Consider the following 26,640-nt stretch of genomic DNA (forward strand, 5'->3'; position numbering starts at 1 on the left):
ACAAGAAATGGAGCTGTGGCTCAAGAGGGAGAATGCTAGCCTTGAGCAAAAATACAAACAACAACAAAAGAAAGCTCAGATAGCCTCCAGGCCCTCAGTTGTTTAAGCCCCAGGACCAGCACAAAAAAAGGACAAAACATGTCTGGGGACATAACCCAAATGGTAGAGGCTCTGCATTCAAACCTTAGTACCACCAAACATAAAAAGATGACAAAAACCTAGAGAACACCCATTTGGGATTTGTGACTTTTGCAGCTTGTACCTAATTCTGGCCACAATGTTTAAATTATTTTTTTTTGAGACAAGTTCTTACTATATAGCCTGGTCTTGACTCTAAGTGTAGTAATTATAGCTGTGTGTGCCCTTACCTGCCTCTTTACAGTGATTTGTTTTTAGAAGTGCTGAGGGTTGAACATTGTGCACAAATTTGTTTTTCCTCTATATGTAGCAAAGGCTGGACTCAAGCTAATTCTTTATCCTTCCTCAGTGCTGGGATTTGATGCATCTGGATGGATATCAAAACCTTGTAAAGAAACCTTGTATATCAGGTTTTCTTTTTCCTTTTTGGTAGTGCTGTTGACCCCAGATTTTCTGCGTGCAAGGCAAGCACTCACACTCTTTAGCCATGTTCCTATTAGAAAAGGCGCAAGTTCTTTTTTTTTTTTGGTTGGTCGTGGGGCTTGAACTCTGGGCCTGGGCGCTGTCCCTCAGCTCTTCAGCTCAAGGCGAGCGCTCTACCACTTGAGCTACAGCGCCACTTCCGGTTTTCTGGTGGTTTATTGGAGATAGGAGTCTCACGGTCTCTCCTGCCCGGGCTGGCTTTGAACCGTGATCCTCAGATCTCAGTCTCCTGAGTAGCTAGGATTACAGGCGTGAGCCACCAGCGCCCGGCAAGGTGCAAGTTCTTATATCCAACAAATGCCCACAATATTGCAGACAGTGGGTTAGGGCAAAGGTCATAGGGCCGGTCAGCCATCAGTAGGAACTGGCAGCATATCTTAGCTGATTTACCACGAGGGGCCATGGTGGGGACACTTAATCCTGGAAATATAGGTGCTTAATGTCCACAGCTCCAGTACTGCCTTTATTTAACCTTTTTTTTTTTTTTGGCCAGTCTTGGGGCTTGAACTCAGGGCCTGGGCACTGTCCCTGAGCCTCTCTGTACTCAAGGCTAGTACTCTACCACTTGAGCCACAGCGCCACCTCTGGCTTTTTCTGTGTATGTGGTACTGAGGAATCGAACCCAGGGCTTCATGCATGCTAGTCAAGCACTCTACCACTGAGCCACATTCCCAGCCCTTTTTTTTGGAACTTGGAACTCACAGCCCTAGCTGTGAGTTGAGGGTGTGTGTGTGGGGGAGGGAGGATGGGGGGAGGTTGGTGCGCCACAGGCTGTGAGACCAATGCATCCTTGGGATTGGGGTGGGGCGTGGCTTGGGCTGCCACAGAGGAGAGAAGGTTCTGTGGGGGAGGAGAGAGCTCTGGAAGAAGACCTACACATTGAGGGGAAGGGAGACCAAACAAAGGGGTCAGGAGAGATAATAATGCACTGGCTTCCTGAGGCACTACAGAGGCTGGGCAGGGGGGAAGGGGCCAGAGAAAGGGACAGAAGCTGACAGGCCAGGGCAAGCAGGGCCTAAATGTCATTGTTTGAAAGGTCTGTTAATTGCACAGCAGCCTGAGTTGAGCCTCAGACTTGTGTTCTTGTCTCTTGTGTGCTGGGTGCTAGCACCTAAGCTTTTGGGACACTTCAGCCACATGGCATCTGGGAGGGGCTTGGCAATAGAGCCACCCTGGGAGGGGTCCTGGGGCAATATGTCACTGTGAGATTGCTTTTTGGATTGGCCTGAGCAAATAGGTAGAGCCAAGTGACCCGATTATTGGAAGGGTGTTGCCCCATGGTGACCCCAATTCTCTTTTCTCCTTTACCCATTTTGACTTTCTTCCACAGGAAACAATGAAGGGTGACACCAGACACCTCAATGAAGAAGAGGGCCGTAGTGGGAGGGAAGACTCCATCAATGGGGCCTGCAGCGACCAATCCTCGGATTCCAAGGATGCCCCCTCGCCCCCTATCCTAGAGGCTATCCGCACCCCGGAGATCAGAGGTGGCTGGGCTGGGGGGAGGGGGATTTTGCACGGCTCCTGCAGACCAAATCTCGGCAAAGAGGTTCCTGCAGGCTCAGTAGTATGGGATACATCCCTTGGAAGGGAGAGCCAGCTCCTGTATAGGATGAGAGAGTCATAGCCCCATTTTATCTCTGCCCACTGCCACATGTGCCCCTTTCCTGTCAGCTCAAGTAGGAGGCTGAGGACAGGGAAAATAAAAGTGGATGATCCTCTGTCCTTTTCAGGGGGTGGTCCCAATACAGCCCCAGATCACTGGTCCTTCCGTAGTTTGGTGCACTCTCCTGAGCTGGGACTGGGGGGTGATCAGGAGCTCTTAGCTTTGCTTTCTATTACTCTTTCCTCGTGGTTCCCAGATCTGGCCACTTGGGATTCTGCCCCACTGTTTGGGAATGCACAGTACTATCCTGTCTTGTCCTTGATCTGTTCCATCCCTCTAGAAACTTTCTTTGTGAAAGTAGCCTGTTTATTCCAGTGTCCTATGTGAACACTTGCAGTATGGTTGGCAGCAAAGGACTAAAGAACAGCACATATCTTCCTTCAGAAATGGATTCAGTCAGATTTATGTGCCTGTGTTCTATTGGTTGAACACTGGTTTAAGGCTGCCAGGGCACAACCATTATCGGGAGGTAGCTTGTCAGCAAGGCTGGTATCTGCCTTTCCTCCAAACACAGGCTCTGCTCTTCCTCCGTAGGCCGCAGATCAAGTTCACGACTATCTAAGAGGGAGGTCTCCAGTCTGCTGAGTTACACCCAGGTACGTGCTCCTTCCTTTTTCAGAGTTTAAGGACATTTACCTTTTATGTAATGGGCATCCTAGGGCTCAGAATTGTGATCTGCAAGCTAAAATCTTTTTGTTGTTTTTACTATATGATAGTTTGAACTTCTGCTTGCTAGAACTTGAGTCATGCCTCCAGCTTGTGAAACAAGGTCTCACTGTCACCCAGGGTGACACCCAGGGTGATTTTAAGGCATGCATTTTAGTAAATTAAGTTAAATTTTACTGCATTTTTTTTTCTTTTTGTGGGTCATGGGTTTTGAACTCTGGGCTTGGGCCCTATCCCTGTGCTCTTCAGCTCAAGGAGAGCACTCTACCACTTGAGCCACAGTGCAACTTCCGGCTTTCTGGTGGTTTATTGGAGGTAATAGTCTCATGGACTTTTCTGCCCGGGCTGGCTTTGAACCGTGATCTTCAGATCTCAGCCTCCTGAGTAGCTAGGATTATCCATGTGAGTCACCAACGCCTGGCTTTTACTGCATCTTTATGGCGTATTTGTGCAAATTTTTTTTTCTCATGCTCAGGGATCAATGACATTGATATATTTCTACTATAGCAAACTGCTTTCATTTCTGAAACAACTCATTTTTTTTTTGAGGTCCTTAATGGGACCAAACCCAGGGCCTCACATGTTAGAGAAGTGTGTTAGTTAGTACAGAGCTGTAGCCCCAGTCCTTGAAATTTTATCTATTATTGAGAAAATAATGGATGTATGATTTTATTTCTATTCCCATTTTTAAAGGGAATGCAATGAACTCACCCAAGCCACACGCACATGGTTGTAAGTGTGAAGTCACGTTCTTACCCCTCTAGCATTCCTCCTGGCTGCTCACTGCTTAGCTTTTGTGTTCTGTGTGTTGGTGTAAGCCTGGAGTCTGTGATACGATGCTGGGCGCATTGCTTCTGCATTGCTTCTCCACCGTCGTCAGGCAGCCCTCCCTCCATCGGTCTTCCCATATGCTGCAAGTGGTGAGAGTTGCCTTGGTCACCTGCTTGGCACAGGCATATTATTCATCTCATCTCTGTGATATGCTCATCACTGGGGCTTTAATTTTAATCCTGTCTTGAGTTTGTGATGTGATCCTATGGTGAATGAACTGTCAGAGAATCTTCTTAGACCAGATACTGATTTTTTTTTTGGGTTTTATTTTTATTTTTTTTGGTCATGGGGTTTGAACTCAGTCTGGTGCTGTCCCTGAGCTCTTGCTCAAGGCTAGCGCTCTGCCACTTTGAGCCACTTCTGGTTTTCTTTTCTTCTTTTTCCAGTCCCGGGGCTTGAACTGAGGGCCTGAGGACTGACCTTGAGCTTCTTTTGCTCAAGGCTAGCACTTTACCACTTGAGCTACAGCGCCACTTCTGGCTTTTTCTATGTGGTACTGAGTAATCAAACCCAGGGCTTCATGTATGCTAGGCAAGCACCCTACCACTAAGCTACATTCCCAGCCCCACTTCTGTTTTTCTGGGGGTTAATTGGAGATAAGAATCCTACAGACTTTCCTGCCCAGGCTGGCTTTGAACCATGATCCTCAGATCTCATCCTCCTGAGTAGCTAGGATTATAGGTGTGAGCCACCAGCGCCTAGCTGAGTTGTTTAGTTTTAGTTTACGGGGTGGATTGTGGCTAAAGTGGAGTACTTGGTTCTATTTTCTACTGCAACAAATACAATGGAGGTTTATTTGCAGTACTGGGCTTTGAATTCAGTGTCTCTTGATTGCTTAGCTGTCTCTACCACCTGAGCCATACCTCCAGCCTGGCTTCTTGCTGGTTAAATGGAGATAATTGTTGGAGATTTTTGTACTTTGAGATGGGACCCATAGATTTCAGCTTCCTGAGTAGGATTGAGTCACATGTCTTTTAGGTTCTTTTGAGTTACATTATGGGTTTCCAGATATATGATTAACTGTCATTGCCACACTTCAGAAAGTTTGTTTCCTTTACAAAGGATCTGACGGGTGATGGGGATGGTGAGGATGAAGATGGGTCTGACACTCCAGTGATGCCAAAACTCTTCCGAGAGACCAGGACACGATCTGAAAGTCCAGCGGTAAGTTCTCACATACCAGACCTGGCCCTTCCTTGTCACCACTTGGTGGCCTTTGGAGCAAAAGAGGCTTCTGTCTCCCTAGTGAAGGTTTTATCCTTTTGGTTGACATCAGGGTATAAATTGAGGACTTCAGAATCACTCAGATTGCTTGCCAGGTTACGCTTTACCTTTTTTTTTTTTTTTTTTTTTGACTGCCTAATTGGAGATGGAGTCTTATTTTCTACCCAGGAAGACTTCAAACCACAGTCATCCGGGTGTCAGCCTCCTGGGTGGCTACAATTATAGAAGTAAACCACCACATCCAACCAGCTCCTAGCATGGTTTGAAGGCAAAGGTTAACAAATGTGCTGAAATTTGGTTTTATTTCTCAAAGCACTTTCTTTCCTGTGGCACATGTTTGTTATCTTCTTTCTTGGGTCTGTCATAGAATTCACTGCATGATAAGCAAGCAGCTGGGTGGATGGCGTAGCTGCCAGTCACCTAGCAGTGATGACACCCTTACGCTTGAATTCTGTGAGACCTAACTATTCTTGAGTGAGGTCTAAACATGGGAAATCAATGCTCAGGACCACCCCTCTCATAACAGGGCTAACAATTTCAATTCATTGCCTTTGATTGCTTAGCTTTCTCTCTATCACTTGAGCCATTCCTCCAGCCTCGCTTTTTTTCTGATTGAATGGAGATTTTATTCCCGGCTAGCTTTTGAGATGTGTCCCATAGGTCTCCTAACTTTAGAACTTGTAACCCATGGCTCCTAACCTCAATTCCTTCTCATGCTATATGTATTGCAAACTATTTTGCATATTCAACAAGATTCCAGCTACTTCATGATTACATAACCACAGATGACACAGAAGCAAAACAGGAGTCTCAAGACCCAAATCCATGCTGTTTGAGAGAACAATTGAGGGATGGACGTTCTTCCATCATTGAAAAAGTAACTGGTCATATATATGTTTTTTGAAAACATACTTTTTATTTCTTTTTTTTTTTGTTGCTGGTCCTGGGGTTTGAACTCAGAGCCTGGGTGCTATCCTTTTTTTTTTTTTGGTTGTGGGGCCTGTCCCTCAGCTCTTCAGCTCAGGGTTAGTGTTCTACAACTTGAGCCATAGCGCCACTTCTGGCTTTTTTTTCTCCTTATGTTGTGCTGAGGAATCGAACCCAGGGCCTCATGCATGTGAGACAAGCACTCTACCACTGAGCCACCTTCCCAGCCCTACTCTGGTAATTTAGTGGAGAGAAGAGTCTCACAGACTTTATTGCCCAGGGTAGTTTTGAACCACACTATCTTCAGATCTTGGCCTCCTGATTTGCTAACATTATACATATGAGCTGTCAGCGCCTGGCAACATGTTTTTTTTTATTTTTATTTTTATTTTACTTTCTAGGTGCCTGTTGGCTAAACCTGCAAGTGTGACCCACAGCAGACCATGTAGCTGGCATTTCACCATACTTATACAACTGGGAAATTTCTGGGCTGGGAGTTGTCAGTCTAGGTCATCAGGACAACCCTGGCCCAATCCTTTTGGCCACCTGCCCCAATCTCCTTTGTCCCCAGTTACCTAAGGCCTTTTGCTTATCCTCCTTGCTTCCAGGTCCGAACCCGAAATAACAATGCCTCCAGTCAGGAGAGGTACAGGCCCTCTCCACGTTTCACCCGAGGCCGCCAGGGCCGCAATCCTGTTGATGAGTCCCCCGTGGAGTTCCCAGCTACCAGGGTTGGTTCCCTTGCCCAGTCCATCTCTGATTGGATGATCTGACTCCTTGCACCTTGGCTGTCAACTTTTTCAGGGCCTTGCCTTTTCTTTGTCTCCTGGGCACAAGCAACCTTCTCTCCTTAGCAGCACAGCTTCTCTCTTAGCTGAGACCTAAATAATTCACTTATATGCTAATAATGAGAAAATTCCTCAGCGCACAGATTCTTGGCCCACTTTTGAGTTGAGCTAGAAGGCACTGACTAACAGACCCATATTATCTATGTAGTGTGTCCTTCAACTGTCTTGACAGCACAGCAAGTCAAGCAAAATCCTGTTTCTGTTGCCACATTGGCCACTAGGAGGCAAGTAAACAGACTACCTGCTCTGCAAGGCTGAGAGCCTTTTGGCTTTACCTGTTGTGCTTGTCTCTGAATAGTTACAGTAACTTCCTCTTACCACTTAGGGCATCCTTGTTCCTGGTAACCGTCTTGGGTTGTCTTGACCTTTACCTTGATTCTTTCTATCTTCATGTGGGAAGCTGTTTGGGGCAGATGCTCTCTGTCCATCTGCCTCCTATGCTTTGCTGTCACCCAAATTGTCCTTTTATCCACAGTCTCTGAGACGACGGGCAGCAGCATCAGCAGGCACACCATGGCCCTCCCCTGCCAGCCCTTATCCCACCATCGACCTCACAGATGATGATGTCACACCCCAAAGCAGCAGTACCCCCTATACTGGGATAGGACAAGACAGCAAGCAGGAAAACCTGGAGTCCTCACAGATGGATGCAGAGAGCCATGATGCTGAGAGCGAGTATCAGGTATAGCTAAGAAGGGCTTTGCCTTGGGTAACCAAAGAGACCCTGGAAATAGGCAGAAGAAAACAATTGCCACATATATTACATACTGACCAATCACTGCTATGATTTTTATTTTTTTTTTACTTTTTTTAGGGCCTAGGTGCTGTCCCTGAGCATTATCTACCACTTGAGCCACAGTTCCATTTCAGGCATTTTTGGCAGTGAATTGGACTTTCCACGCACGCTGGCTTGGAACTGCAATCCTCAGATCTCAGCCTTCTGATTAGCTAGGGTTATAGGCACGAGCCACCAGTGCCAAGTGAATTTTTTTTTTTTTTTGCCTTTAAAAAAAAAATCCAAGGGCTGGGAAGTGGGCTCAATGGTAGAATGCTTCGTCACATGCATGAGGCCCTGAGTTCGATTCCTTAGTACCACATAAGCAGAAAAACTGAAAGTTGTGCTATGGCTCAAATGGTAGAGCACTGGCCTTGCGCTGAAGGTCTGAGGAACAGCTGAAGATCTGAGGAACAGCGCCCAGGCCCAGAGTTCAGACCCATGACAACCAACCCGCCACCTTCTCCCCCCCCCCCCCCCAATCCATTTGATCTCTATTTCTTACATGGCCCTTGAACTGTATCCTGTATATGTCACAATTAATTACCAGAAAAATCTGAATTGATTTTCTTCAGAGTATATATGTATACATGAGGGTCATACCATGATAGAACAGCATTTCACCCAAATACTATCTAGAATCTCCTCAGTTTAAGTCTGTCATCTATCTGTGTATTGGGATCATTAACCATAATGAACTACTTGAGCTTGTTTTATGTCCCCTCAAGCATTTTAGCCCTTAGCTTTCCTACATACCAGTACTCATGAAGGATTGTAGGGTTTTTTTTTTTTGAGACATGCTCATTATCTCAAGATGGCTCAACCTAACCATAAAGCCCATAATGGCTTTCCAAGCCATTCTTTTTGTCTCCTTCCAAGTGCTAGGATTACAGGTATGAGCTTTCATAGATAACCCCAGGATTCCTTTTTTCAATATCCAATACATAGTAGATTATTTATACTGTGTATGTGCACACCCATGGTCCTCATGTTAACTATTCTTTTTTTTTTTTTGCCAGTCCTGGGGCTTGTATTCAGAGCCTGAGCATCGGTGGCTTGAGGCTAGCACTCTGCCACTTACAACAGGGCTACTTCTGACCTTTTATGTTTAAATGGTGCTGAGGAATCAAACCCATGGCTTAATGCCTGCTAGTTAAGCACTCTACACTAAGCCACATTCCCAGCTCTTTTCTTTTTTTTCTTGAGCTCCACCCCAAGTCAGCTTCCACATTTGATGACAAGCTTTTCACTGACTTGAGGAATTTCAGGATATTCCTCCTCTGTCTTTGACCTTTTTCACTGGAGTTTCTTCATTTGGTTTTTCTTTCAGGATGGAAAGGAGTTTGGAATAGGGGACCTTGTGTGGGGAAAGATCAAGGGCTTCTCCTGGTGGCCTGCCATGGTGGTATCCTGGAAGGACACTTCCAAGCGCCAGGCCATGTCAGGCATGCGATGGGTCCAATGGTTTGGTGATGGCAAGTTCTCCGAGGTAAGTCCCTCCCTCTCCTTCAGTAGCTCAAATGTCACTTTTTTGCGAATGTGTGTACAGAGACTCTTGTGGACAAACATTTGCCATGTTTGAATATGAAATTCTTGGCAGGCGACTTTTTTTGCTAGTTCTGGATTGGCCGTGCGGATTTTTTTTTTGCTTTTTCTTGGCAAAATCACTAGCGTAGGTACTGAGGGCTTAGGAGTAAGAATGGCCACTCATTGGGACACACTGGGCCTTGGACAGGTAGAAGGATTTGTTAATGTAGGTGTGTATTATTAGTTCTTTAGAGTTGAGTATTTCAGAGCCCCTTTGAGCTTAGGGTTGCTTGCGCTAGGCAGGACTACTACAACTTACCTCCAGCTCTATAATTACATTTATAGCCAGAAATATTTTGTGGGCAATCTCATGGAGCAATGAGAGGAGGGAGAGAAAGTATGAGAGTTCCAAACTAAAGTGTGGCAAGCTGTTGAACATGGAACACATGTGGGACCATCCAGTACATTCCTGGGATGCAGCCCTCAGTTTGAGCTTTTAGTTTCTCCATGATTGAGATCATTTCCTAAGGGTAAAAAAAAATAATGGCTATGAATGGCATTCAGCTGGGTAGGGGGGTGTTGCAATTGTGCATTAACCAGCAGAGGGAGCAAGAGGTTAAACCTAATTCCAGAAATGTGTGGGAGTGACTTCGGTCTCATGAAGCAGAAGGGATGGTATGTCAACATATCAACATTACCTGATATGAAATGTGCAGTTTGGGGTGATGGTCATCTGACCTGTGAGATTAATTAACATGAAGGTCTGTTGGCCAAATAAGGCCTAACAAGGGCCAAAAATTGTCCCAAGTGTTCTCAGCACATGCTGTTTGCTCCTCATGTGGTCTGGGACAGTGGGAAGTTTGTTGTCACTTGCGGTCACCAGTGAGAATAAAGTGTACAGCCAGATTGAATTTCAGTACTGAGCATCACAGTTCCATGCTGCAGACCTTGAACACATACATAAGTGTGTACACACACAGGACAGGATTCATATAATACTATGCGCTAGCAATATTCCATTTTCCCACATCTGGAAGATTGCCATATTTCTGATATTTCTGACACAGAATAGGTCAGGACTCTACCATTTCTGGTTTTTTTTTTTTTGTTTTTGTTTTGAAGTTGACACCTGTGTACTTTGCCCTCAGGAATGAGTCTTAGTGAAGTATAATGTCTGCACACCTTCCTGGCTGGCCTGGTGGGGCCAGGCTTCACTGGAGACACAGTAAGGGTATATGGTAATGATGGATATCTTCTCTTATAGATCGCTGCAGACAAACTGGTTGCTCTAGGGCAGTTCAGCCAGCACTTCAACCTGACCACCTTCAATAAACTGGTTTCTTACAAGAAGGCCATGTACCATACCCTGGAGGTAACATGACACTGGGGAATTAAGAATATAGGAAGCAAGACAAGACAACTTGTAAAAAGCTGTTCTAGGTCCCCATGTCACAAGGGTACCTTGGCCATCAAAAAGGAAATGCTAAAGGGTAGTCCTGGAGAGCCCTGTCTTGGAAAGATGGGACCCACTGGGAAAGTATGAGCACTGTCTTATGGAGGGGACCATATTCATCTTGGACTTTCCAGATACCTCATATACTCCCCACTTTGAATGGTAAAGTTGAAGGCCAAGAATAGGCAGAATTGCTTCCTGCCCTTCTTCCAGGCCAAGTTTGTAAACCATAAGGCTCTGCCATCCCTCCCCATTGTTTCTCCTGTACTAATGTGAGCCTGCCATAACGTGCCATTTGACCTTGTGCTTTTTTACACATGTAAACCCTCATGGTTCTTGTAATAAAGGGCCTGTGGTATTGATGTGGTCAAGCATCAATGCTTGGTGTCTTCAACAAGGAGACTCTAACTCCTGCAGCCCCCTCATGAAGTAGAGGAACTATTTAGATTTCCTGCTGGGAAGCATTTTTGGTGCATGTTGGGTAGGGAAAGTCCTGACTCTTCAGGGCTCCAGATCTCCAGCCAGTTTGCCCAGGCCCTTTATCACACACATTCCACAGCCCAGCACAGCTGTCAGGCTATGAAAAGGCCCAGTATGAGAGGATTGAAGGGCAGGGTGACTTCCTGGGTTTGGCCTGGCTAACACCCCTTCCCTGCCCCATTCATCACAGACTCTGCCTTTCTATCTTGGCAGAAAGCCAGGATACGTGCTGGCAAGACCTTCCCTAGCAGCCCTGGAGACTCACTGGAGGACCAGCTGAAGCCCATGTTGGAGTGGGCCCATGGGGGCTTCAAGCCCACTGGGATCGAAGGCTTGAAACCCAACAAGCAACCAGGTGGGAAAAGGCCTTGGGTTAGCCCTGCCACTAGTTGTGGGAGCAGCCCTTGGGGACTGTACCCTAGCTGTCCCTGTCCTACAAAGCTCTCCCGTATCTCATCCTCAAACCAAAGCATGCTATGAAAATCAACCCCAGGACATGTGCAGGAAATGCCTATAAAGGTCACCTGCAGGTAGCTAAGACTGAATCTCCTGAAAACTGGAGTAACAGGATTCCATCTTTATTAGCACTTTTATTTTACTTCAAGAAAAATAAATGGCATAGCCATTTGTCCCCATCCTATCATTTTGACCAATGCTATGATTCCTCCCCCATTATGTCTCTTACTTTAAATGCAAGGTATATTTGAACAATACATTTCACATAATGTTTTCTGTTTTGTTTTGTTTCCTTCCCCCCAAAAAAGTGGTTAATAAGTCGAAGGTGCAGCGTGCAGGCAGTAGGAAGTTAGGATCCAGGAAATACGGTATTCCCCTTCCCATCTCAAGACTGTTGTCTTTTTTTCACTCTTTCTAGTTCTTGGCAAATGCAGAACTCACTGAGAATCAAATTTCTTAAGCTGATCTGAACCAAACCCCCTCTCCTCACCTCCTCTCCACGTCCTCAGGGTAACATTGGGTGCACTTCCTTTCTTCTGCTGAACACTGGTTTCCTTCTTTCCCCTCAGCACCACCAAATGTCATTTTATTACTGTGTTGTTTGTGTTTGTTTTTGTTGAGACAGAGCTTAAATAGCCCAGACTGGCTTGTGACCCCAGCTCAGACTCTTGAGTGCTGGGATTATGGGCAGGTGTTGCCACACCGACCTTCCTTAGGATACTGGAAAACTATACAAATTTGTCTGCAAAAGCAGTCAAATTTAACTAGCCATGGCTGTGCTGATTCCATCAATTGAGCTGAAACATACATAACCATGATCGATTGAGGACTATGTATTTTTTTTGTAATAGTTTCAGTGAGATAAAGAAACAGCTGAAACAAAAATTCGTACATTTTCTTAATCCAATGTTACTAAAATATTGGCATTTCAACATTTAGTGAGCCTCAAGATTTTACCTTTTGTTTGGGTGTCATGTATCTTATACATGGCCACTTAATGATGACGGCTATTTTCATTTGACATAATTTATCTGCATTAATAAAATAGATTTCTGGTATTAGGCTGCAAATTAATCTCAACCTAATTTTGAAAACCAGATTCATGTTGAACTTGTATAAATGAAATAGTTGTTGAAATCCTCTCCATTATCAAGTTGTCATGGATGTAGCAGTTGGATGTCATTTCAAATCTTCAGTCTCTATTGACAGTGCTCAGTAACCACATGAATCAGATGTGTCACTTTTAGATACAGGTGAACTTAATCATAATCTTGAGCTAATTTTAGAAGGATGGACATACAGATGTTTTAAGATTGCATATACAAGCAGCTCATTGTTCCTGATTATGAGGGATTGAATTGACTCCTGTTCTGAGCTACCCATTTTGGGTCGTATTTCCTAAGGAGACCTCCCCGCCATCAAGGCAGTCAGCGAGTTCTGTGCAGAGCACAATCTAATTATGGGACAACTTTCTCCATGTATTCTCCTCTAATTATGGATGCCATGTGCTTTCTTTTTCATAGAGAATAAGAGTCGAAGGCGCACAGCTGATGAGTCCGCCACTTCTGACTATTGCCCCCCACCCAAGCGCCTCAAGACCAATTGTTATAACAACGGCAAAGACCGTGGGGAGGATGATCAAAGTCGAGGTGATTTGGGAGTAGGGAAGGTACTTTAGAGCTCCCCTTATCTGGAGCAGTTTTAGTGGGGATCATGGCAGAGGTGATGTAAGCATGAATGTCTAATTGAACTTTTTCCTTCAACAGAACAAATGGCTTCTGATGTCACAAACAACAAGGGCAATCTGGAAGGTGATGTCCTCATCCCTCCTCTTCCTTGCTGGTGTTGCCCAGGGCCCTTTTACCCTACCTGGCCCCCAAATTTCCATATAAGTCTGTTTCTCTCATCCTATGTTCTTTTATTTTAATAAGATCATTATGTGTTACTTATTTAATTTTTAGATTAAAACTAAGAACTAAGATGTGAATAGGTAGATTTGATGGAGACAGAATGAAACCTGGGTAAAGAGAACCCAATGAAGGCTGGGAATAGGAAAGGGAAGCCAAAACCTGAGCCAAACCAATGGTACCTTAAACCTTGCCAACCAAGAGCAGGAGGTAGCTTTTAGGTAAAAAGCATTGCCATTTGTTACTTTTCTCAAGATTAAGATCCAGTGGGAACCTTCACTAAGATTCAGTCATTTGCATAGAACACACCTAATGGGATTTGGGGTTCTGAGTATGGATCCAGTTTTTTGTTCTCATCCTGGAGTTTGTACCCAGAGCCTGGGTGTAGTTCCTGAGCTTTACCACTCCACTTTGAGCTTTTTGATTAACTGGCAGTAAGATTTTCATGGACTTTCCAGCATGGACTGACATCAAATTTTGATCCTCAGATCTCAGCCTTTTAAACAGCTAGTGTTACAAGCATGAGCCAAATGGCACCTGGCTCCACAGTCTGGATGCTATGAGGGGTACTAGGCCTTCAGAACATCCCTTTGCTGATGAGTCACTTTCTGAGTGTTCTACTGCTTTTCCTACCAGGTGAGGGTTTGTCAGTCTTGCCTATTTTTTTTTTTTTTTTAATTGGATTGTCTGCTTGAGTGAGGAAAAGGACAATGACTGAAACTTCCATGAAAGGGATAATAAAGGGCTAGGCACTAGTGGGTGTAATCCTAGGCTATTCAGGAGGCTGAGATCTGAGAATCTCTGTTAGAAGAAGCCAGCCCAAGCTGGAAAATCTGTGAGACTATGTTCTCCAACTTAACTAACTAAAAACTGGAAGTAAAGCTGTGGCTCAAAGTGGTAGAGGACTATCCATGAGCAAAAAAGCACAGGGATAGTCCCAGGCTCTGAATTCAAGCCCCACAACCCGCCTCCCCCCCAAAAAAAAGAGAGACACAGGCATGGGGGGAATAAAGCCTTATGCATGTCTAACACCTTTCACACCTAACCCATACACAACTGATTCTGGTATTAGGCCATAAGTTGGAATAAGCCCTTACTTTGTCTTTCCCGCAGAACGCTGTCTATCCTGTGGTAGAAAAAATCCTGCGTCATTTCACCCACTTTTTGAGGGTGGACTCTGCCACACATGTCGAGTGAGTCCCGTGCTTTTCTGTTTCCTTCTCCTACACTACTTCCTGATAGTCTCTGCCCCCTGACCCTGCCCTTTGCCCTTGTCTCCTATACTTCCTCTTCCAGTGGAGAATGCTATAGCAGAGAAGTTCTATAAGGCACCATAGACCATGGGCATTCGACCCTGATAAAGGCCACCAGTCCACCAGAAAGTTAACCTAAGGCATTAGCCTTTGGACAAGCTGGGTTTGGGTTACTGTTATCCCTGGTTTCATGGGTATGTTTTTAACTGCCAGGAGCGCTTCCTCGAGTTGTTTTACATGTATGACGATGATGGCTATCAGTCCTATTGCACCGTGTGCTGTGAGGGCCGAGAGCTGCTTCTGTGCAGCAACACGAGCTGCTGCCGGTAAGCACTGGGCCTCTGCGTCGCTGACTGGGCCCCAAGGACCCCAGCTTGTACATTGCAATTCCTGCAGGCACTTAGTAGGCTATAATTGCTTCCATCCAAAACACCAGGACTTGTAACTGCATTGGACTACAGGCAAGGAGACTGACTAGACAGAAGGCTAAATGTCAAGAATGGGGTGATACTAATTGAGTGATTGACCCTGGCCTTGGTGTAGGTGTGTCTTGTGGTTTGAAGAGTAAGCTTTCCCTCTGATGCTTTGCAAACTTACCTGAAGTCCAAAGGTCCATGGTGATTGGGTAGGGAGGGAGATTTTTGCAAAGGGCCTATGAATTGAGGCCGAGTAGCATAGCTCTCCTGTGGAGCTTTGCAGGCAAAAATGTTAAGCAAAGCAAGGGGGCCCTATGAAATTTCATCTTCCTGGGAATGGGACCTTAGGGAGAGCTGTTTGTTGACCAGTGTCCTTTCTCACGCACTGGTTCAGGTGCTTCTGTGTGGAATGTCTGGAGGTGCTGGTTGGCCCTGGCACAGCTGCAGAGGCCAAGCTTCAGGAGCCCTGGAGTTGCTACATGTGTGTCCCACAGCGCTGCCATGGGGTGCTCCGACGCCGCAAGGACTGGAATGTGCGCCTAAATACCTTCTTCACGACAGATCCAGAGTTTGATTTTGTAAGCAAGCCACAGACACCATCACCCACCACCACAGGCCCCAGAACCATGGAGGTCTTGGTCACTGGATACACATAGCAAGATTCATTATCCAAATGGAGCCTCTCAGGGCCTCAGGATGAGAGCCAGTCACAGCAGCTTATGAATCCCCCTGAGGATTCATCATTTCCCCTGAGGGCTCCCTGCCTCTCCTTCAATCCATGATCCACTTTTCTTCTGGCAGGAACCACCTAAGTTATACCCTGCGATTCCTGCAGCTCGTAGGCGGCCCATTAGAGTGCTGTCACTGTTCGATGGAATTGCCACAGGTGAGTTAGGAGTCACCTCTCCCTGCCAGTCAGGGAGTCTGACTTGGTCCAGGTGTTAGGGTTATACCTGTCCACATTTCCCTCAGCTTTCGCTTAGTTACCATCTGGACACACTTTTGGCCTTTTTAAAAGAACACACGTTTTAGCTGTTACATTTAGTTTTTAATTTGTTCAGGTATCTGACCTTTTGGCTCATACCACATAGATAAATTATTAATGGACCACTACTACCATTGTTGTTTTTCTCTCCTTTCCATTTCCTGAAGATTTTACATACATAGGATAGTCCACAAGCAGGGTTTATGATCTCCTGAGGTCTAGCCTGACTATATTTTATGTTCCTAATTGCCAGTGAGGTCATAAACATGATCCTCATTCTACCGCTGCACAGGGACTGGAATGCAGCTGTTCTATACTGAGCATCATTTATATATTTGTGTCTGGCCTTCCCACAGGGTATTTGGTCCTCAAAGATTTGGGTATTAAGGTGGACAGGTATGTCGCTTCTGAAGTCTGTCAAGAGTCTATTGCTGTGGGAACTGTTAAGCATGGAGGGAATATAAAATATGTGAATGATGTCCGGAGAATCTCAAAGCAAAATGTGAGTACAGTCCCTGCCCTTGTGGGTGATATTTTTCTTTCCTTGTTATATCTCTCAATTCCTCAACCCTCATGGCATGCTAGAGCCCAGGGTTGTGGATTAAAGATAATTTATGGTTAATTCTTGTTAAAATAGTGACTTACTTCATAGGGAATCCTGAGAATTAATCTTCTTAGAATAAAAAGTCCAGCTAATGACCAAGAAAGATTCAACAATTGGGTCACATAAAAAACTTTCTATTCCACCTTCCTCAGCCTTATCTCTTCCCTGACCATATTTTTGTCCCCCAGATTGATGAGTGGGGTCCCTTTGACTTGGTGATTGGTGGAAGCCCATGCAATGACCTCTCAAATGTGAATCCAGCAAGGAAAGGGCTATATGGTGAGTACTCCATTTGTTTAGTGCCAGAGACCCTACTATACCTGAGTCCTGGTTTCTAGAGATTGTTCTGATAGGATCAGGGTCCACTCCCCCCTCCCCCCCCCCCCCCACCCTTTTTATTTTTTGGCCAGTCATGGGGCTTGAACTGGAACTGGGTGCTCCTCCCTGTACCCCTTGCTCAAGGCTACTAGTCTACCACAGTACAACCTGTGGTTTCAAGTGGTTAATTAGAGATGAGTCTCAAGGGGACTTTTCTGCCTGGGCTTGCTTTGAACTGCAATCCTCAAGATTTCAGCCTCCTTAGTGAGTAGCTAGGATTATAGGTGTGAGCAACCCTTCTTAACACTTTACATTCAGTACACAATACAGTGCTAGTGAATATTGTACTGCCTGCTGCTGGCTCATTCCAGGGGCCTCCAGGGGTAGATAGTGATCCGAGGAAATTGGACTTTTCTGTCATTGGGAACCTGTTTGATTGCGTGAGGAGCACTGTGCAGCAGACTTTTAATGAACTTGTGTTTCTTTTTCTGATGTTTTTATGGATGTAGAGGGCACTGGCCGTCTCTTCTTTGAGTTCTACCATCTGCTGAATTACTCTCGCCCTAAGGAGGGTGATAACCGGCCCTTCTTCTGGATGTTTGAGAATGTTGTAGCCATGAAGGTTGATGACAGGAAGGACATCTCACGGTTCCTGGCGGTGAGGAGCACAGGGCACTGCTGGATTGACAGCTTGCATGGCAAAGCTGCTCAGTATTTCCAGATTACAGAACATTTCTGGGACTGGCGGGAAGTTTTTTTCAGGCTGGGATGGGAACCCAGGAGGATCCCTTGGAAGATAGGCTTTTAGAGCTATGAGTCCAGTCTATATATTTGAAGTACTCTAGACTGCTTATTCTCATTTGTTCTGAAAATGTTTATTTCAGGGATTATAGGGAATTGTTGAGTAAATGCGTTTTGTTCTTTAAATTTTTTCTCTTTCTGGGTGGTGGTACTTGTTACTGGTAGTGTTTAAGTCACAATTTAGGCTCTCTCTCTCTCTCTCTTGTCAGTCATGGGGCCTGAACTCTGGGCCTGGGCACTGTCCCTCAACTCTTCAGCTCAAGGCTAGCACTCTACCACTTGAGCCACAGCACGACTTCTGGCTTTTTCTGCTTATGTAGTGCTGAGGAATGGGACCCAGAGGGCCTCATGCATGCAAGGCAAGCACTCTTATCACTGAGCCACTTTCCCAGCCCTTCTGGCTCTTTTTCTAAAAAACTTAAATAGCTTACATATCTGGTGATGGAGCTGGCTTGGTCCTTGATGCCATGTGTATCCAGTGGCTGGGTGTTACTGAGCCACAGGACCATGATCTTGATTTAGCAGATTTTGGCTGATGTGCTTTTACAACTGTCCTGCAATGCCCAGGGTGTCAACAAGTCTGATCTGTTCTTCTTGCCCCTCATTCATATAAGGTATTAGCCCTATTGTTATGCTAACTCTTGATGGAAATGGATCTGTCTTCTGGAGAGGCACCTGGCCTCTTATATAGCCCAATGCACCTAGGCTCTGATGTGCTTTCCTACCTAGAATCTTGGCAGCTCAAGCCTTCCTTCTCTTCCTGCAGTGTAATCCAGTGATGATTGATGCCATCAAAGTTTCTGCTGCTCACAGGGCCAGATACTTCTGGGGAAACCTACCTGGGATGAACAGGTAACAAGCCCAGTGACATAGAGTGAATGATCTCAGTTTTCTTTCCAGTCTTCTAGAAACTGCTGTCAACAGCCCCACCTGACAGTTTGGCTAACTTGTGGTATTACGAATTGCTTCTTATTTGTCTATTCAGAAATAATAGTAGATTCATGGGCTTCGTGACTTAGTCAGCCTACCAGGACCCTGGTTCCCGTGTGCTGGGCCAAGTTAGTGCCAGGGACATTGGGTAATCTTTTTGAATCTTTGTTCGTGTCTCTATACTCTACCTCTCTTTTCTGCTGCTATAGCAAATCCTATTTGGAAATAGAAGTAGGTTAAAGTTGTAATCCATTCCTTCCTGCCCCTGAGCTGAAGTCACCCCTGCAGCAGGCCCTTAGTGACCAACCAGTTGGCAAAGTTCTCCCCGAGATCTCTCACTTTCAGATAATTTTTTTTTGTTTTGTTTTTTTGGGTCCGGTTGTGGGGCCTGAACTCTGTGCCTGGGCGGTGTCCCACAGCTCTTCAGCTCAAGGCTAGTGCTCTACCACTTAAGCCACAGCGCCACTTCCAGCTTTTTTCTTTTTGCTTATGTGGTGCTGAGGAATCAAACCCAGGGCCTCATGCATGCAAGCCAAGAGCTCTACCACTGAGCCACCTTCCCAGCCCACTTTCAGATAATTTTTTTTATAGGTGCTCAGTTTGGGTCTTGAATTCAAAGCCTGCTCACACTGTCTCCTTAACTTTTGTGCTCAAGGCTACGGCTTTACCACTTTGAGCCACAGAGCCATTTCTCGCTTTTTGGAGTTAATTATAGTCTCCCAGACTTTACGCTGGCTTTGAACCATGATCCTCAGTTCTCAGCCTCTTGAGTACCTTAGGTTACAGGTGTGAGCCACTGGCTCACCTGGTCATCTTCAGATGTTTATAACTACTTTCACGAAGAACTTGGTAACACAGTTTGCCAAATATGATGGTACTATGACACCTTAGTTTTGCAAATGAGTTAAGTATGGTTGTTTTGCGGAACTTAACCAAGTGTAGACATCTGATCTAGGAATAATTGGAGGGATTCTGTGGAATGGTTTGCCCTTTGAGTTGACTAACTAGCATAATAAATGGTGTCTTGTCCATATTTGAATTTACATGGACTTATATATACCACCTTCACTCTGACATGTAACTGGTGCCCGTCTGTACATCACCTTTATCATAACAATAAATTGGGGGGAAAAATGTGGACAGGAGAGGAGTGTCATAGTACCATCATATTTGGCAAACTATTACCAAGTTCTTCGTGAAAGTACAGTAAAGATATAGACCTATCTTAACTCAAGGAATGAACTATAGCTATGACAAAGGTAGGGAAGACTTAGTTATATAATTGCCCACCAGCAATTAAGGAGTCAAATCTGCTGGCAGTCCAAAAGGATGATGGCAGTGGGAATAGGGAGCATCCCCAGCCTAGCTGTTTGTGAATTGGCTGAGAAAGCACTTGGAGATGGCTATTTGGAGTTGAGATTGAGGTGGTTTCTAGGTGCAGAATAGACTATCAGGAAAAAGGCATAGGTCTCAGGGGCCTGATTGATGCCAGGCTTGTATAGCCATAGTCCCTTAGCTCCCTTCCTTCAGTCTAGGAGGACGGAACTATGGACAGGGTAGAATCCTTGAGGTGATATGAGGGAAATGTGCAGAGGCCCCACTTTGGCAATATCCATTCTTGTCTCTTGGTTCTTTGTGGACTTGCAGTTACCATGCTGCATATATTTTCTCAATCAGCAAGTTTGTCTGTCTTCCTGTATTTGAGAGACAGGAGGAAATGATAAATTGATTAGATTTTGTATGAAGAAGTTCCCTGAGCCATCCAGAGAGCCACCAAATCCATGGTGATGTGCTAAGTGTATCAGTTCTAATCCAAGCTCCTTACTTGGTGATTTGGAGCTGGTTGTGAAAACTCAGTGCTCAGTGCTTGCCTATCATATAGGGTTGTTCCTAGGATTGGTTTGATTCCCAGGCTCCACCCACTATAAATGAAGCCTAGTGAAGTGCCAAGACCATGCTCAAATCTACTAAACAGTGTGGACCTGGGTAGTAGTGTCTCCTACCCTCCTGGGTAGTAGTGTCCCCAACCCTCCTGTTCCTGTAGGAACCTGGCTTGGATTCATACTAATTCAGGACAGGCAGCAGTCACTGCAGGGGGCTAATCCACTCCTAGCCTTGGCATAGACTTGTGCTCATGGCAAAGGTGCTGGGGTACCTTTTCACACTAGAAGTACCACTTCCTCCTGCTGTGAGGTGCCTGGCTGAGGTCCCTCCTGCAGATAGTAGAAAGTAATGGGTTTTGGCTGTTCTCAGGCCTGTGATAGCATCAAAGAATGATAAACTCGAGCTGCAGGACTGCTTGGAGTTCAGTAGGACAGCAAAGGTAAGGTATATTTCTAAACAGCCTGCACGGTGACCTAGAGAATGAATGCACTTTGGTGATCCCTAAGTGGGGACGTGGGAAATGACTTTGGTGTCTGGTGTCCTCCTCCTTCCTCCACCTCCTCCTCTTCCTTCTCTTCACATGTCCTGGTGCTGGGCTTCTGTACCCTCTTCAAGTACTGAGAGTACAAATGATTCTTGATAAGCAATCTCTGAGGAAAGGCAACTATTCTTCCTCTCAGTTAATATGGACTATGTAGGGAGAGGCAGAATTTCAGCTGGCCCTTCCACAAGAAAAGAGTAATGCTTTTGCAAAAAAACAAAGCCAGAAGCAAAAAAACCCAACCAACAACCCCCCCCCCCCCAAAATATGCTGTCAGGTCACAGATAAAATTGTAACTTTGTCCATGAACCTGATCGTCAATTTCTGTATCAAACAAAATATCCTTTGTCCAAAGTCTGCCTGACAAGGATTCTCAGAATCTGGGTAGTTTTAGCTTTTGACTTGAATCCTATTTGATCTCGAACTGGTGTCTTCTTGGCCCCCATGCGACCTCATTCATGGTCACTTTTTTGCTTATCTTATTCTTTCAGGCTGTGTCCTTCTTGTTAAACTTCTTGTGTCTGTGGGAAGCACAAAATGTTTACTGCCTTTTTGTCTCCTTTTCTCACTCACTCAGTGAGCCTAGCACTGCCAACTCCTACACATGCCCAACCCCCTCCCCGGGCACCTTTGGGCCTTCGCCCTGCCCAGAACCCTTCTGAGCTTACTCCATGATGTCCTTTTGTTCTCCAGTTAAAGAAAGTACAGACAATAACCACCAAGTCGAACTCGATCAGACAGGGGAAAAACCAACTTTTCCCTGTTGTCATGAATGGCAAAGAAGATGTTTTGTGGTGCACTGAGCTCGAAAGGTGAGCAAGGCTGCACTTGAGGGAGCTGGTGCAGACAGACACAGAATGGGGGGGCGCATGGATGGGGTCAAGGCCAGAACTTTAAATGATGGGCAGGTGCTTGTTCTAATTCTTTTTAAGTCTCGCTGCCTCCAGTGCAGTGCGACCGGGGATGAGACCTCAGAGCTAGCCCTTATTTTTCTGGCAGTAGTGGTGGGTGATTCTGGATATGAGGTCATTACAGTACCGCCTGTCTGTACTGTCCTGACGTCTACCTGCCCTGACATGCTGTGGCAACAGAAAAGATCTATGAGGAACTAAAGAAAAACCCCATTGGTCTCTCTTTTTTCTTTTTCTTTTTTTCATCTGTTGTGGGGCTTGAACTCTGGGCCTGGGCTTGACCCTCAGCTCTTCAGCTCAAGGCAAGTGCTCTACCACTTGAGCCACAATGCCACTTCTGGTTTTCTGGTGGTTAATTGGAGATAAGAGTCTCACGGGTTTGGCTTTGAACCACAATCCTCAGATCTCAGCTTACTGAGTAGCTAGGATTACAGGCGTGAGCCACCAGCATCAGCCCCATTGGTATTAGTTGGAAGATTTCTTCAGTTGAATTATTACTCTTATATAGCTGATTCGTACTACTTAGCCCAAAGTCTGTCTGTCTTCTTTTATTGGGTTAAGTATGTGTCTATTCCAATGGAAATATCTATCTCTTGGACTTCAATGTTTCCCCTGCAACTCCCCCTCCCCCCCCCACCCTGTTTGGATTAATTTTGTTCTTTTTTTTTTAAAAAAAAGTAAGGCTATGAATTTTCCTCTCCTTACATTTTTGGATATCTTCCAAAGGCATTTTATATAGAGTATTTTCATTCCAGATCCCTAATTGTACTTTGAGTTTATTTCTCAATAAACAATGTTGATAAGAATAAATTAAAACTGAATAGCTTGGGTGAATCTACAGATGCTGTGAATTCTTCAGGATTTTTGACACCTGTGTATGAAGTATAGGTGGAGATGTGATAGGGGCAGGTACAGATGGCTTTCTATGAGATGGCAAGATACAAGCCTGAGATGTTAGCCCATCCAGTTATTGACCTGTTGGTGCTGAGTACTGTGGTTTAGTCTTCTAGCCTTTGACTAGGCCTGGTTGAGTCCTGTTAGGCAACTTTGGGAATCAATTTATAGTTACTCATGGTAACTCACCTGGTCTGTTTCTGTGAGTGGCCTTGACCTTATTCTTCAAGGAAATTATTGAGCTTTGAAGAAGCCTCCACTTGCTTGGTATTCAGCCAGACATTTATTTACTAAAGTAAGATACTTTGAACACAGATTGATGCTGCAACACAGTGGTAGGAATGGGGCTGGAAAGAACAGGTGCCCTAACAAGAATAACTTCTGTCTAAAAGATGGGACCCTGACCTCCTAGAGATGGAAAGTGTTCTCCTTTAAAGGCCCAAGGGCTGAAGGGAATGGACATACTTTGGTAGAGAAAGTGGTAGCTTGCTGCCTGGCCCAGATGAGGACTTCTTAGAACCCAGGGGTTCTAGGCATAGTGCTGGGATGGGCTGTTCTGATTCCCTGTCTTTTCACCCTGGTGCTCCCCAGGATCTTCGGCTTTCCTGTACACTACACGGACGTGTGCAACATGGGCCGTAGTGCCCGCCAGAAGCTGCTCGGGAGGTCCTGGAGTGTGCCTGTCATCCGACACCTCTTCGCCCCCCTGAAGGACTACTTTGCCTGTGAATAATTCTACCCAGGCCTGCTGAGAACTGGGGTATCAGGGGCAGGGCCAGGGCCCAGGAGGTGCTCAGATTCATGATGCTGATTTCCCCTAGCTCTGCCCTTCCTCAGCTCAGCTGAGCTGTGTGGGGTCTCACTGTACCTCAGCTCTCTCCTGCTCAGTGGGAGCAGAGCCACTTGACCCTCTCTGACAAAGAGAAACCCCAAGGTGCCACCTCCTGTGCACAACTCAGACCTGCCCGCTCAGAGCGGTCAAACATGGTGCTCATTTGTCCTTTCCTAAAATTTCAAAAACTTGAAATAGGTAGTAAGATGGCCTCCCCCATCCCTTTTTCCCTGGGTTTCCCATTAAGATAACCAAAATCACAGTGCTGTCAGGTAGCTCTCCAACACTCAGGTTAATGCTGCAGAATCACCCAAGACAGTCATTATTGTAATAAGATTTAATTTTTTTTCAATGTCTGCGGTTTCCTGTTTACTGGAGCTTGCAGTTGTAGACATGTAGCCATTTTTCAGGGCCTAGGATGTTTTTTGTTTTTTTTTTTTCTAGGGATAGCAGAAGAGGATATCTTGCTGTATATGTCTTGGATTTTACCCAGCCTCTTCCCCTTGCCTTGGTGCAAGGGCCACATTTTCCCTTCATGGTGATGATTTCAGCAGGCATGATGTCATCACTGTCAATTCAGGGCTATTTTCCCCCAACCCATGTGTTCACCTCAGCGAAATCCCTCCATGTACCTGCGAACCCTCTGGGGAGCTCAGGAAGGAATGGACCGAGCTAGTATAGCTGCCATATATGTATATGGATAAGTTGAGTTTATTAGTCTCTTCTTTTCCCTATGTGAGGGCTTTGGAGGAGATAGCTTAGATAAGATCCCCCTTCTCTCTCTTCCCTCCCCCACTCCCCCAGTCCTTTCCCTTCCCTTTCAAAAGATGTACTCTCAGCAGGCATGGATCCCCAGATCCTCATTCTTTGATAGCCAGGGGCAGAAAGCACATTTCCACCTTTCCCCTCATCTAAGAGATGGCAGGGGAGCTGTAATAAGATAAGAGCTTTTGATTCTCCAAGATTTTAAAATCCCTTTTTATTCTACAATATATCGTCTTTTTACAGGCCCGAGAGAGGTGGACAAGCTGCATTTCAGAAATGCTGCCATTATGGTTTTTAACACCTTTTTACACTTACTGGTGCTATTTTGTAGAATAAGAACGACCGTGACAAATTTTGTGGGGCTTTTTATACACTTTTTTTTTTTTTTTTAAATCTCAGACTTCTATTTTTTGTTTTTAACATTTTCTTTAAAATCTTTTTGTAACTGGAGTCATATAAAAGTATGGGGAAAAAACTGTGCCTTGTTTCAACAGTTTTTTGCTGACTTTTAGGCCAAAAGATAACGGATGCCTGGAGTTTACCTTATTCTGCCTAATTAAAATCAGTATTTCTCTATAATTAGTCTGGTGTCCATTTTGTTCTGTGGCAGGTCAAGTGGGTGGGACACAGGAAGGCCTGGCTAACTGGAAAGAAGTCATTGATGCCTCTAAACATTGGGGAGTCATGGGGACTGAAGCAGTGTCTTCAACATGCTGGCGCTGATTCTGAGAATCAGTTGCTGGGAATGAAGGACAACCCTGGAGTAGTGAGTGGACAGACATAATCTTGTTTTCCAAGTATGGCTGGAGCTTTTTAATGTGTTTCAAGTCTTGATGTTTGAGACACCCATCTCTACTCTTTGGACCAACGATCAGTCACAATACCACTATGTCAGTTCCTCCTGCTTTTGTGGTATTCTGTTACACCTCATTTCACAAATTCAAGGTTGTCATTCCAAAGGGCAGCCTGGGTGAGGCAGGTTGAGAATCAGGCTGTGATCCCAACTTAGTCCTTGGGATAGTGTGATTTTTTTTTTTTTTCCCACTAAGTCTAAAATTCTCAAGTCATTCACCATTTCTTGTGTGCTTCCTCCAGTCATTCTATTTGTTTATCTAAGGCCAGCCATTTAGGTCTCCCAAACACAGACATGGCAGAATTGCAACCTCTAGCCACCCTTTGATGAGAAAAGAGCTGCAGGAAATAACTTTTGCAGAGGTTAATACTGGTTAGCTGGTCTATTTAGAGTGGAGTAAAGTGAGAACTGGTGGTTGTGGCAATTTTACCAATGTAGTGTTGGCCTTTCTTACATCAATCAGATTTCCTTGACTACAATCATGCTCATGTCTTCCATAATTGCATTCCTTTATAGCTCAGGTCTGGCTCAAACTTGGGAAAGGAAGCTTTTGGGAGTGTGGGGATGAAAATCCAAATAACATTACTAGAAAATTGTCACAAGTTAGAGCAGCACAGTTGAGTTGCTATGGTGTGACAATTAGCAAAGGGACTGTGTTTGAGACCCAAGGGAACTTGGCAGTCCAATTAAACCATCTAGTGTACGGTGCTGCACCAAATGCCAGGACAGGATGAAGCGAAATAAACAGTCCCGACCTCGGAATCCCAAGAGAGGAGATGGACAAGCCTGCCAGGTGAGGGGTCTTGACAGGCTTGAGTGGTGGGGAGGCCCTAGAGGGACTGTTTTCTGTGTCTGGAGGGATTCATATGCTGGCAAGAGTTTGCTGCCCATTCAATCCAGGGACTGGCACATTGCTGTTACTTGGAACAGGTAACTTAAACAGGGTTGTCAAGTTCATGAGGTTAATGAAATACAGGTTGCAGATCTGGACAAAGGACCTTGCTTAATCCCTTTGGGTGAGTCCTTCCCTTGTATTGGCTTTATTGTGACAAAGAGTCATTTATGCTATTAATGATAATGGAGACTGTGCTGGTGCTGGTAATAAGGAAAAGCTGAATAGCAAAGCTTCAAGTTTTGGATTCCCCCTCTGCAGTCTGAGTGGTTTATCAGGGCTTCTCACTAGTGACCTTGGGTGTTGCTCCCAGCTATAAAGTCAAACTCACAGGGGTCATGGGTGGGTCAAATGGTTGGGGAAGCTGCTTTCCCCTTCCA

At 45.3% G+C, this 26,640-nt stretch overlaps 1 protein-coding gene across 3 annotated transcripts; it reads left to right on the forward strand.

Moving 5' to 3' along the window:
* The first annotated feature begins 1,957 nt into the window (after positions 1 to 1,957).
* On the forward strand, positions 1,958 to 25,078 carry Dnmt3b (DNA methyltransferase 3 beta). 3 transcript variants are annotated; one of them, XM_042694476.1, is made up of 21 exons: positions 1,958 to 2,108; positions 2,822 to 2,883; positions 4,847 to 4,948; positions 6,544 to 6,666; positions 7,259 to 7,465; positions 8,889 to 9,047; positions 10,350 to 10,457; positions 11,232 to 11,373; positions 12,998 to 13,123; positions 13,241 to 13,285; positions 14,495 to 14,574; positions 14,848 to 14,960; positions 15,445 to 15,628; positions 15,852 to 15,936; positions 16,392 to 16,537; positions 16,828 to 16,918; positions 17,467 to 17,615; positions 18,525 to 18,610; positions 20,942 to 21,011; positions 21,807 to 21,925; positions 23,510 to 25,078. In XM_042694476.1, exons 1-21 carry the CDS (start codon positions 1,958 to 1,960, stop codon positions 23,649 to 23,651), a joined length of 2,490 nt encoding a protein of 829 aa, XP_042550410.1. In that variant the 3' UTR covers positions 23,652 to 25,078. The 3 variants fall into 3 exon arrangements, with proteins under 3 accessions (XP_042550410.1, XP_042550408.1, XP_042550409.1); XM_042694474.1 differs by lacking the exons at positions 20,942 to 21,011; positions 21,807 to 21,925; XM_042694475.1 differs by lacking the exons at positions 6,544 to 6,666; positions 20,942 to 21,011; positions 21,807 to 21,925.
* Positions 25,079 to 26,640: the final 1,562 nt, after the last annotated feature.

This window comes from Dipodomys spectabilis, unplaced genomic scaffold (assembly GCF_019054845.1).
Source record: "Dipodomys spectabilis isolate Male_0828 unplaced genomic scaffold, ASM1905484v1 ptg000175l, whole genome shotgun sequence".
Classification (NCBI taxonomy): Eukaryota; Metazoa; Chordata; class Mammalia; order Rodentia; family Heteromyidae; genus Dipodomys; species Dipodomys spectabilis.

Excerpts from the sequence above, each read along its gene's own strand:
- Dnmt3b (XM_042694476.1), top strand. The coding sequence starts at position 1,958 with ATGAAGGGTGACACCAGACACCTCAATGAAGAAGAGGGCCGTAGTGGG. Across the intron at positions 16,919-17,466 it reads AGCAAGGAAAGGGCTATATG|AGGGCACTGGCCGTCTCTTC; the intron begins GTGAGTACTCCA and ends TTATGGATGTAG. Across the intron at positions 21,926-23,509 it reads TGGTGCACTGAGCTCGAAAG|GATCTTCGGCTTTCCTGTAC; the intron begins GTGAGCAAGGCT and ends GGTGCTCCCCAG.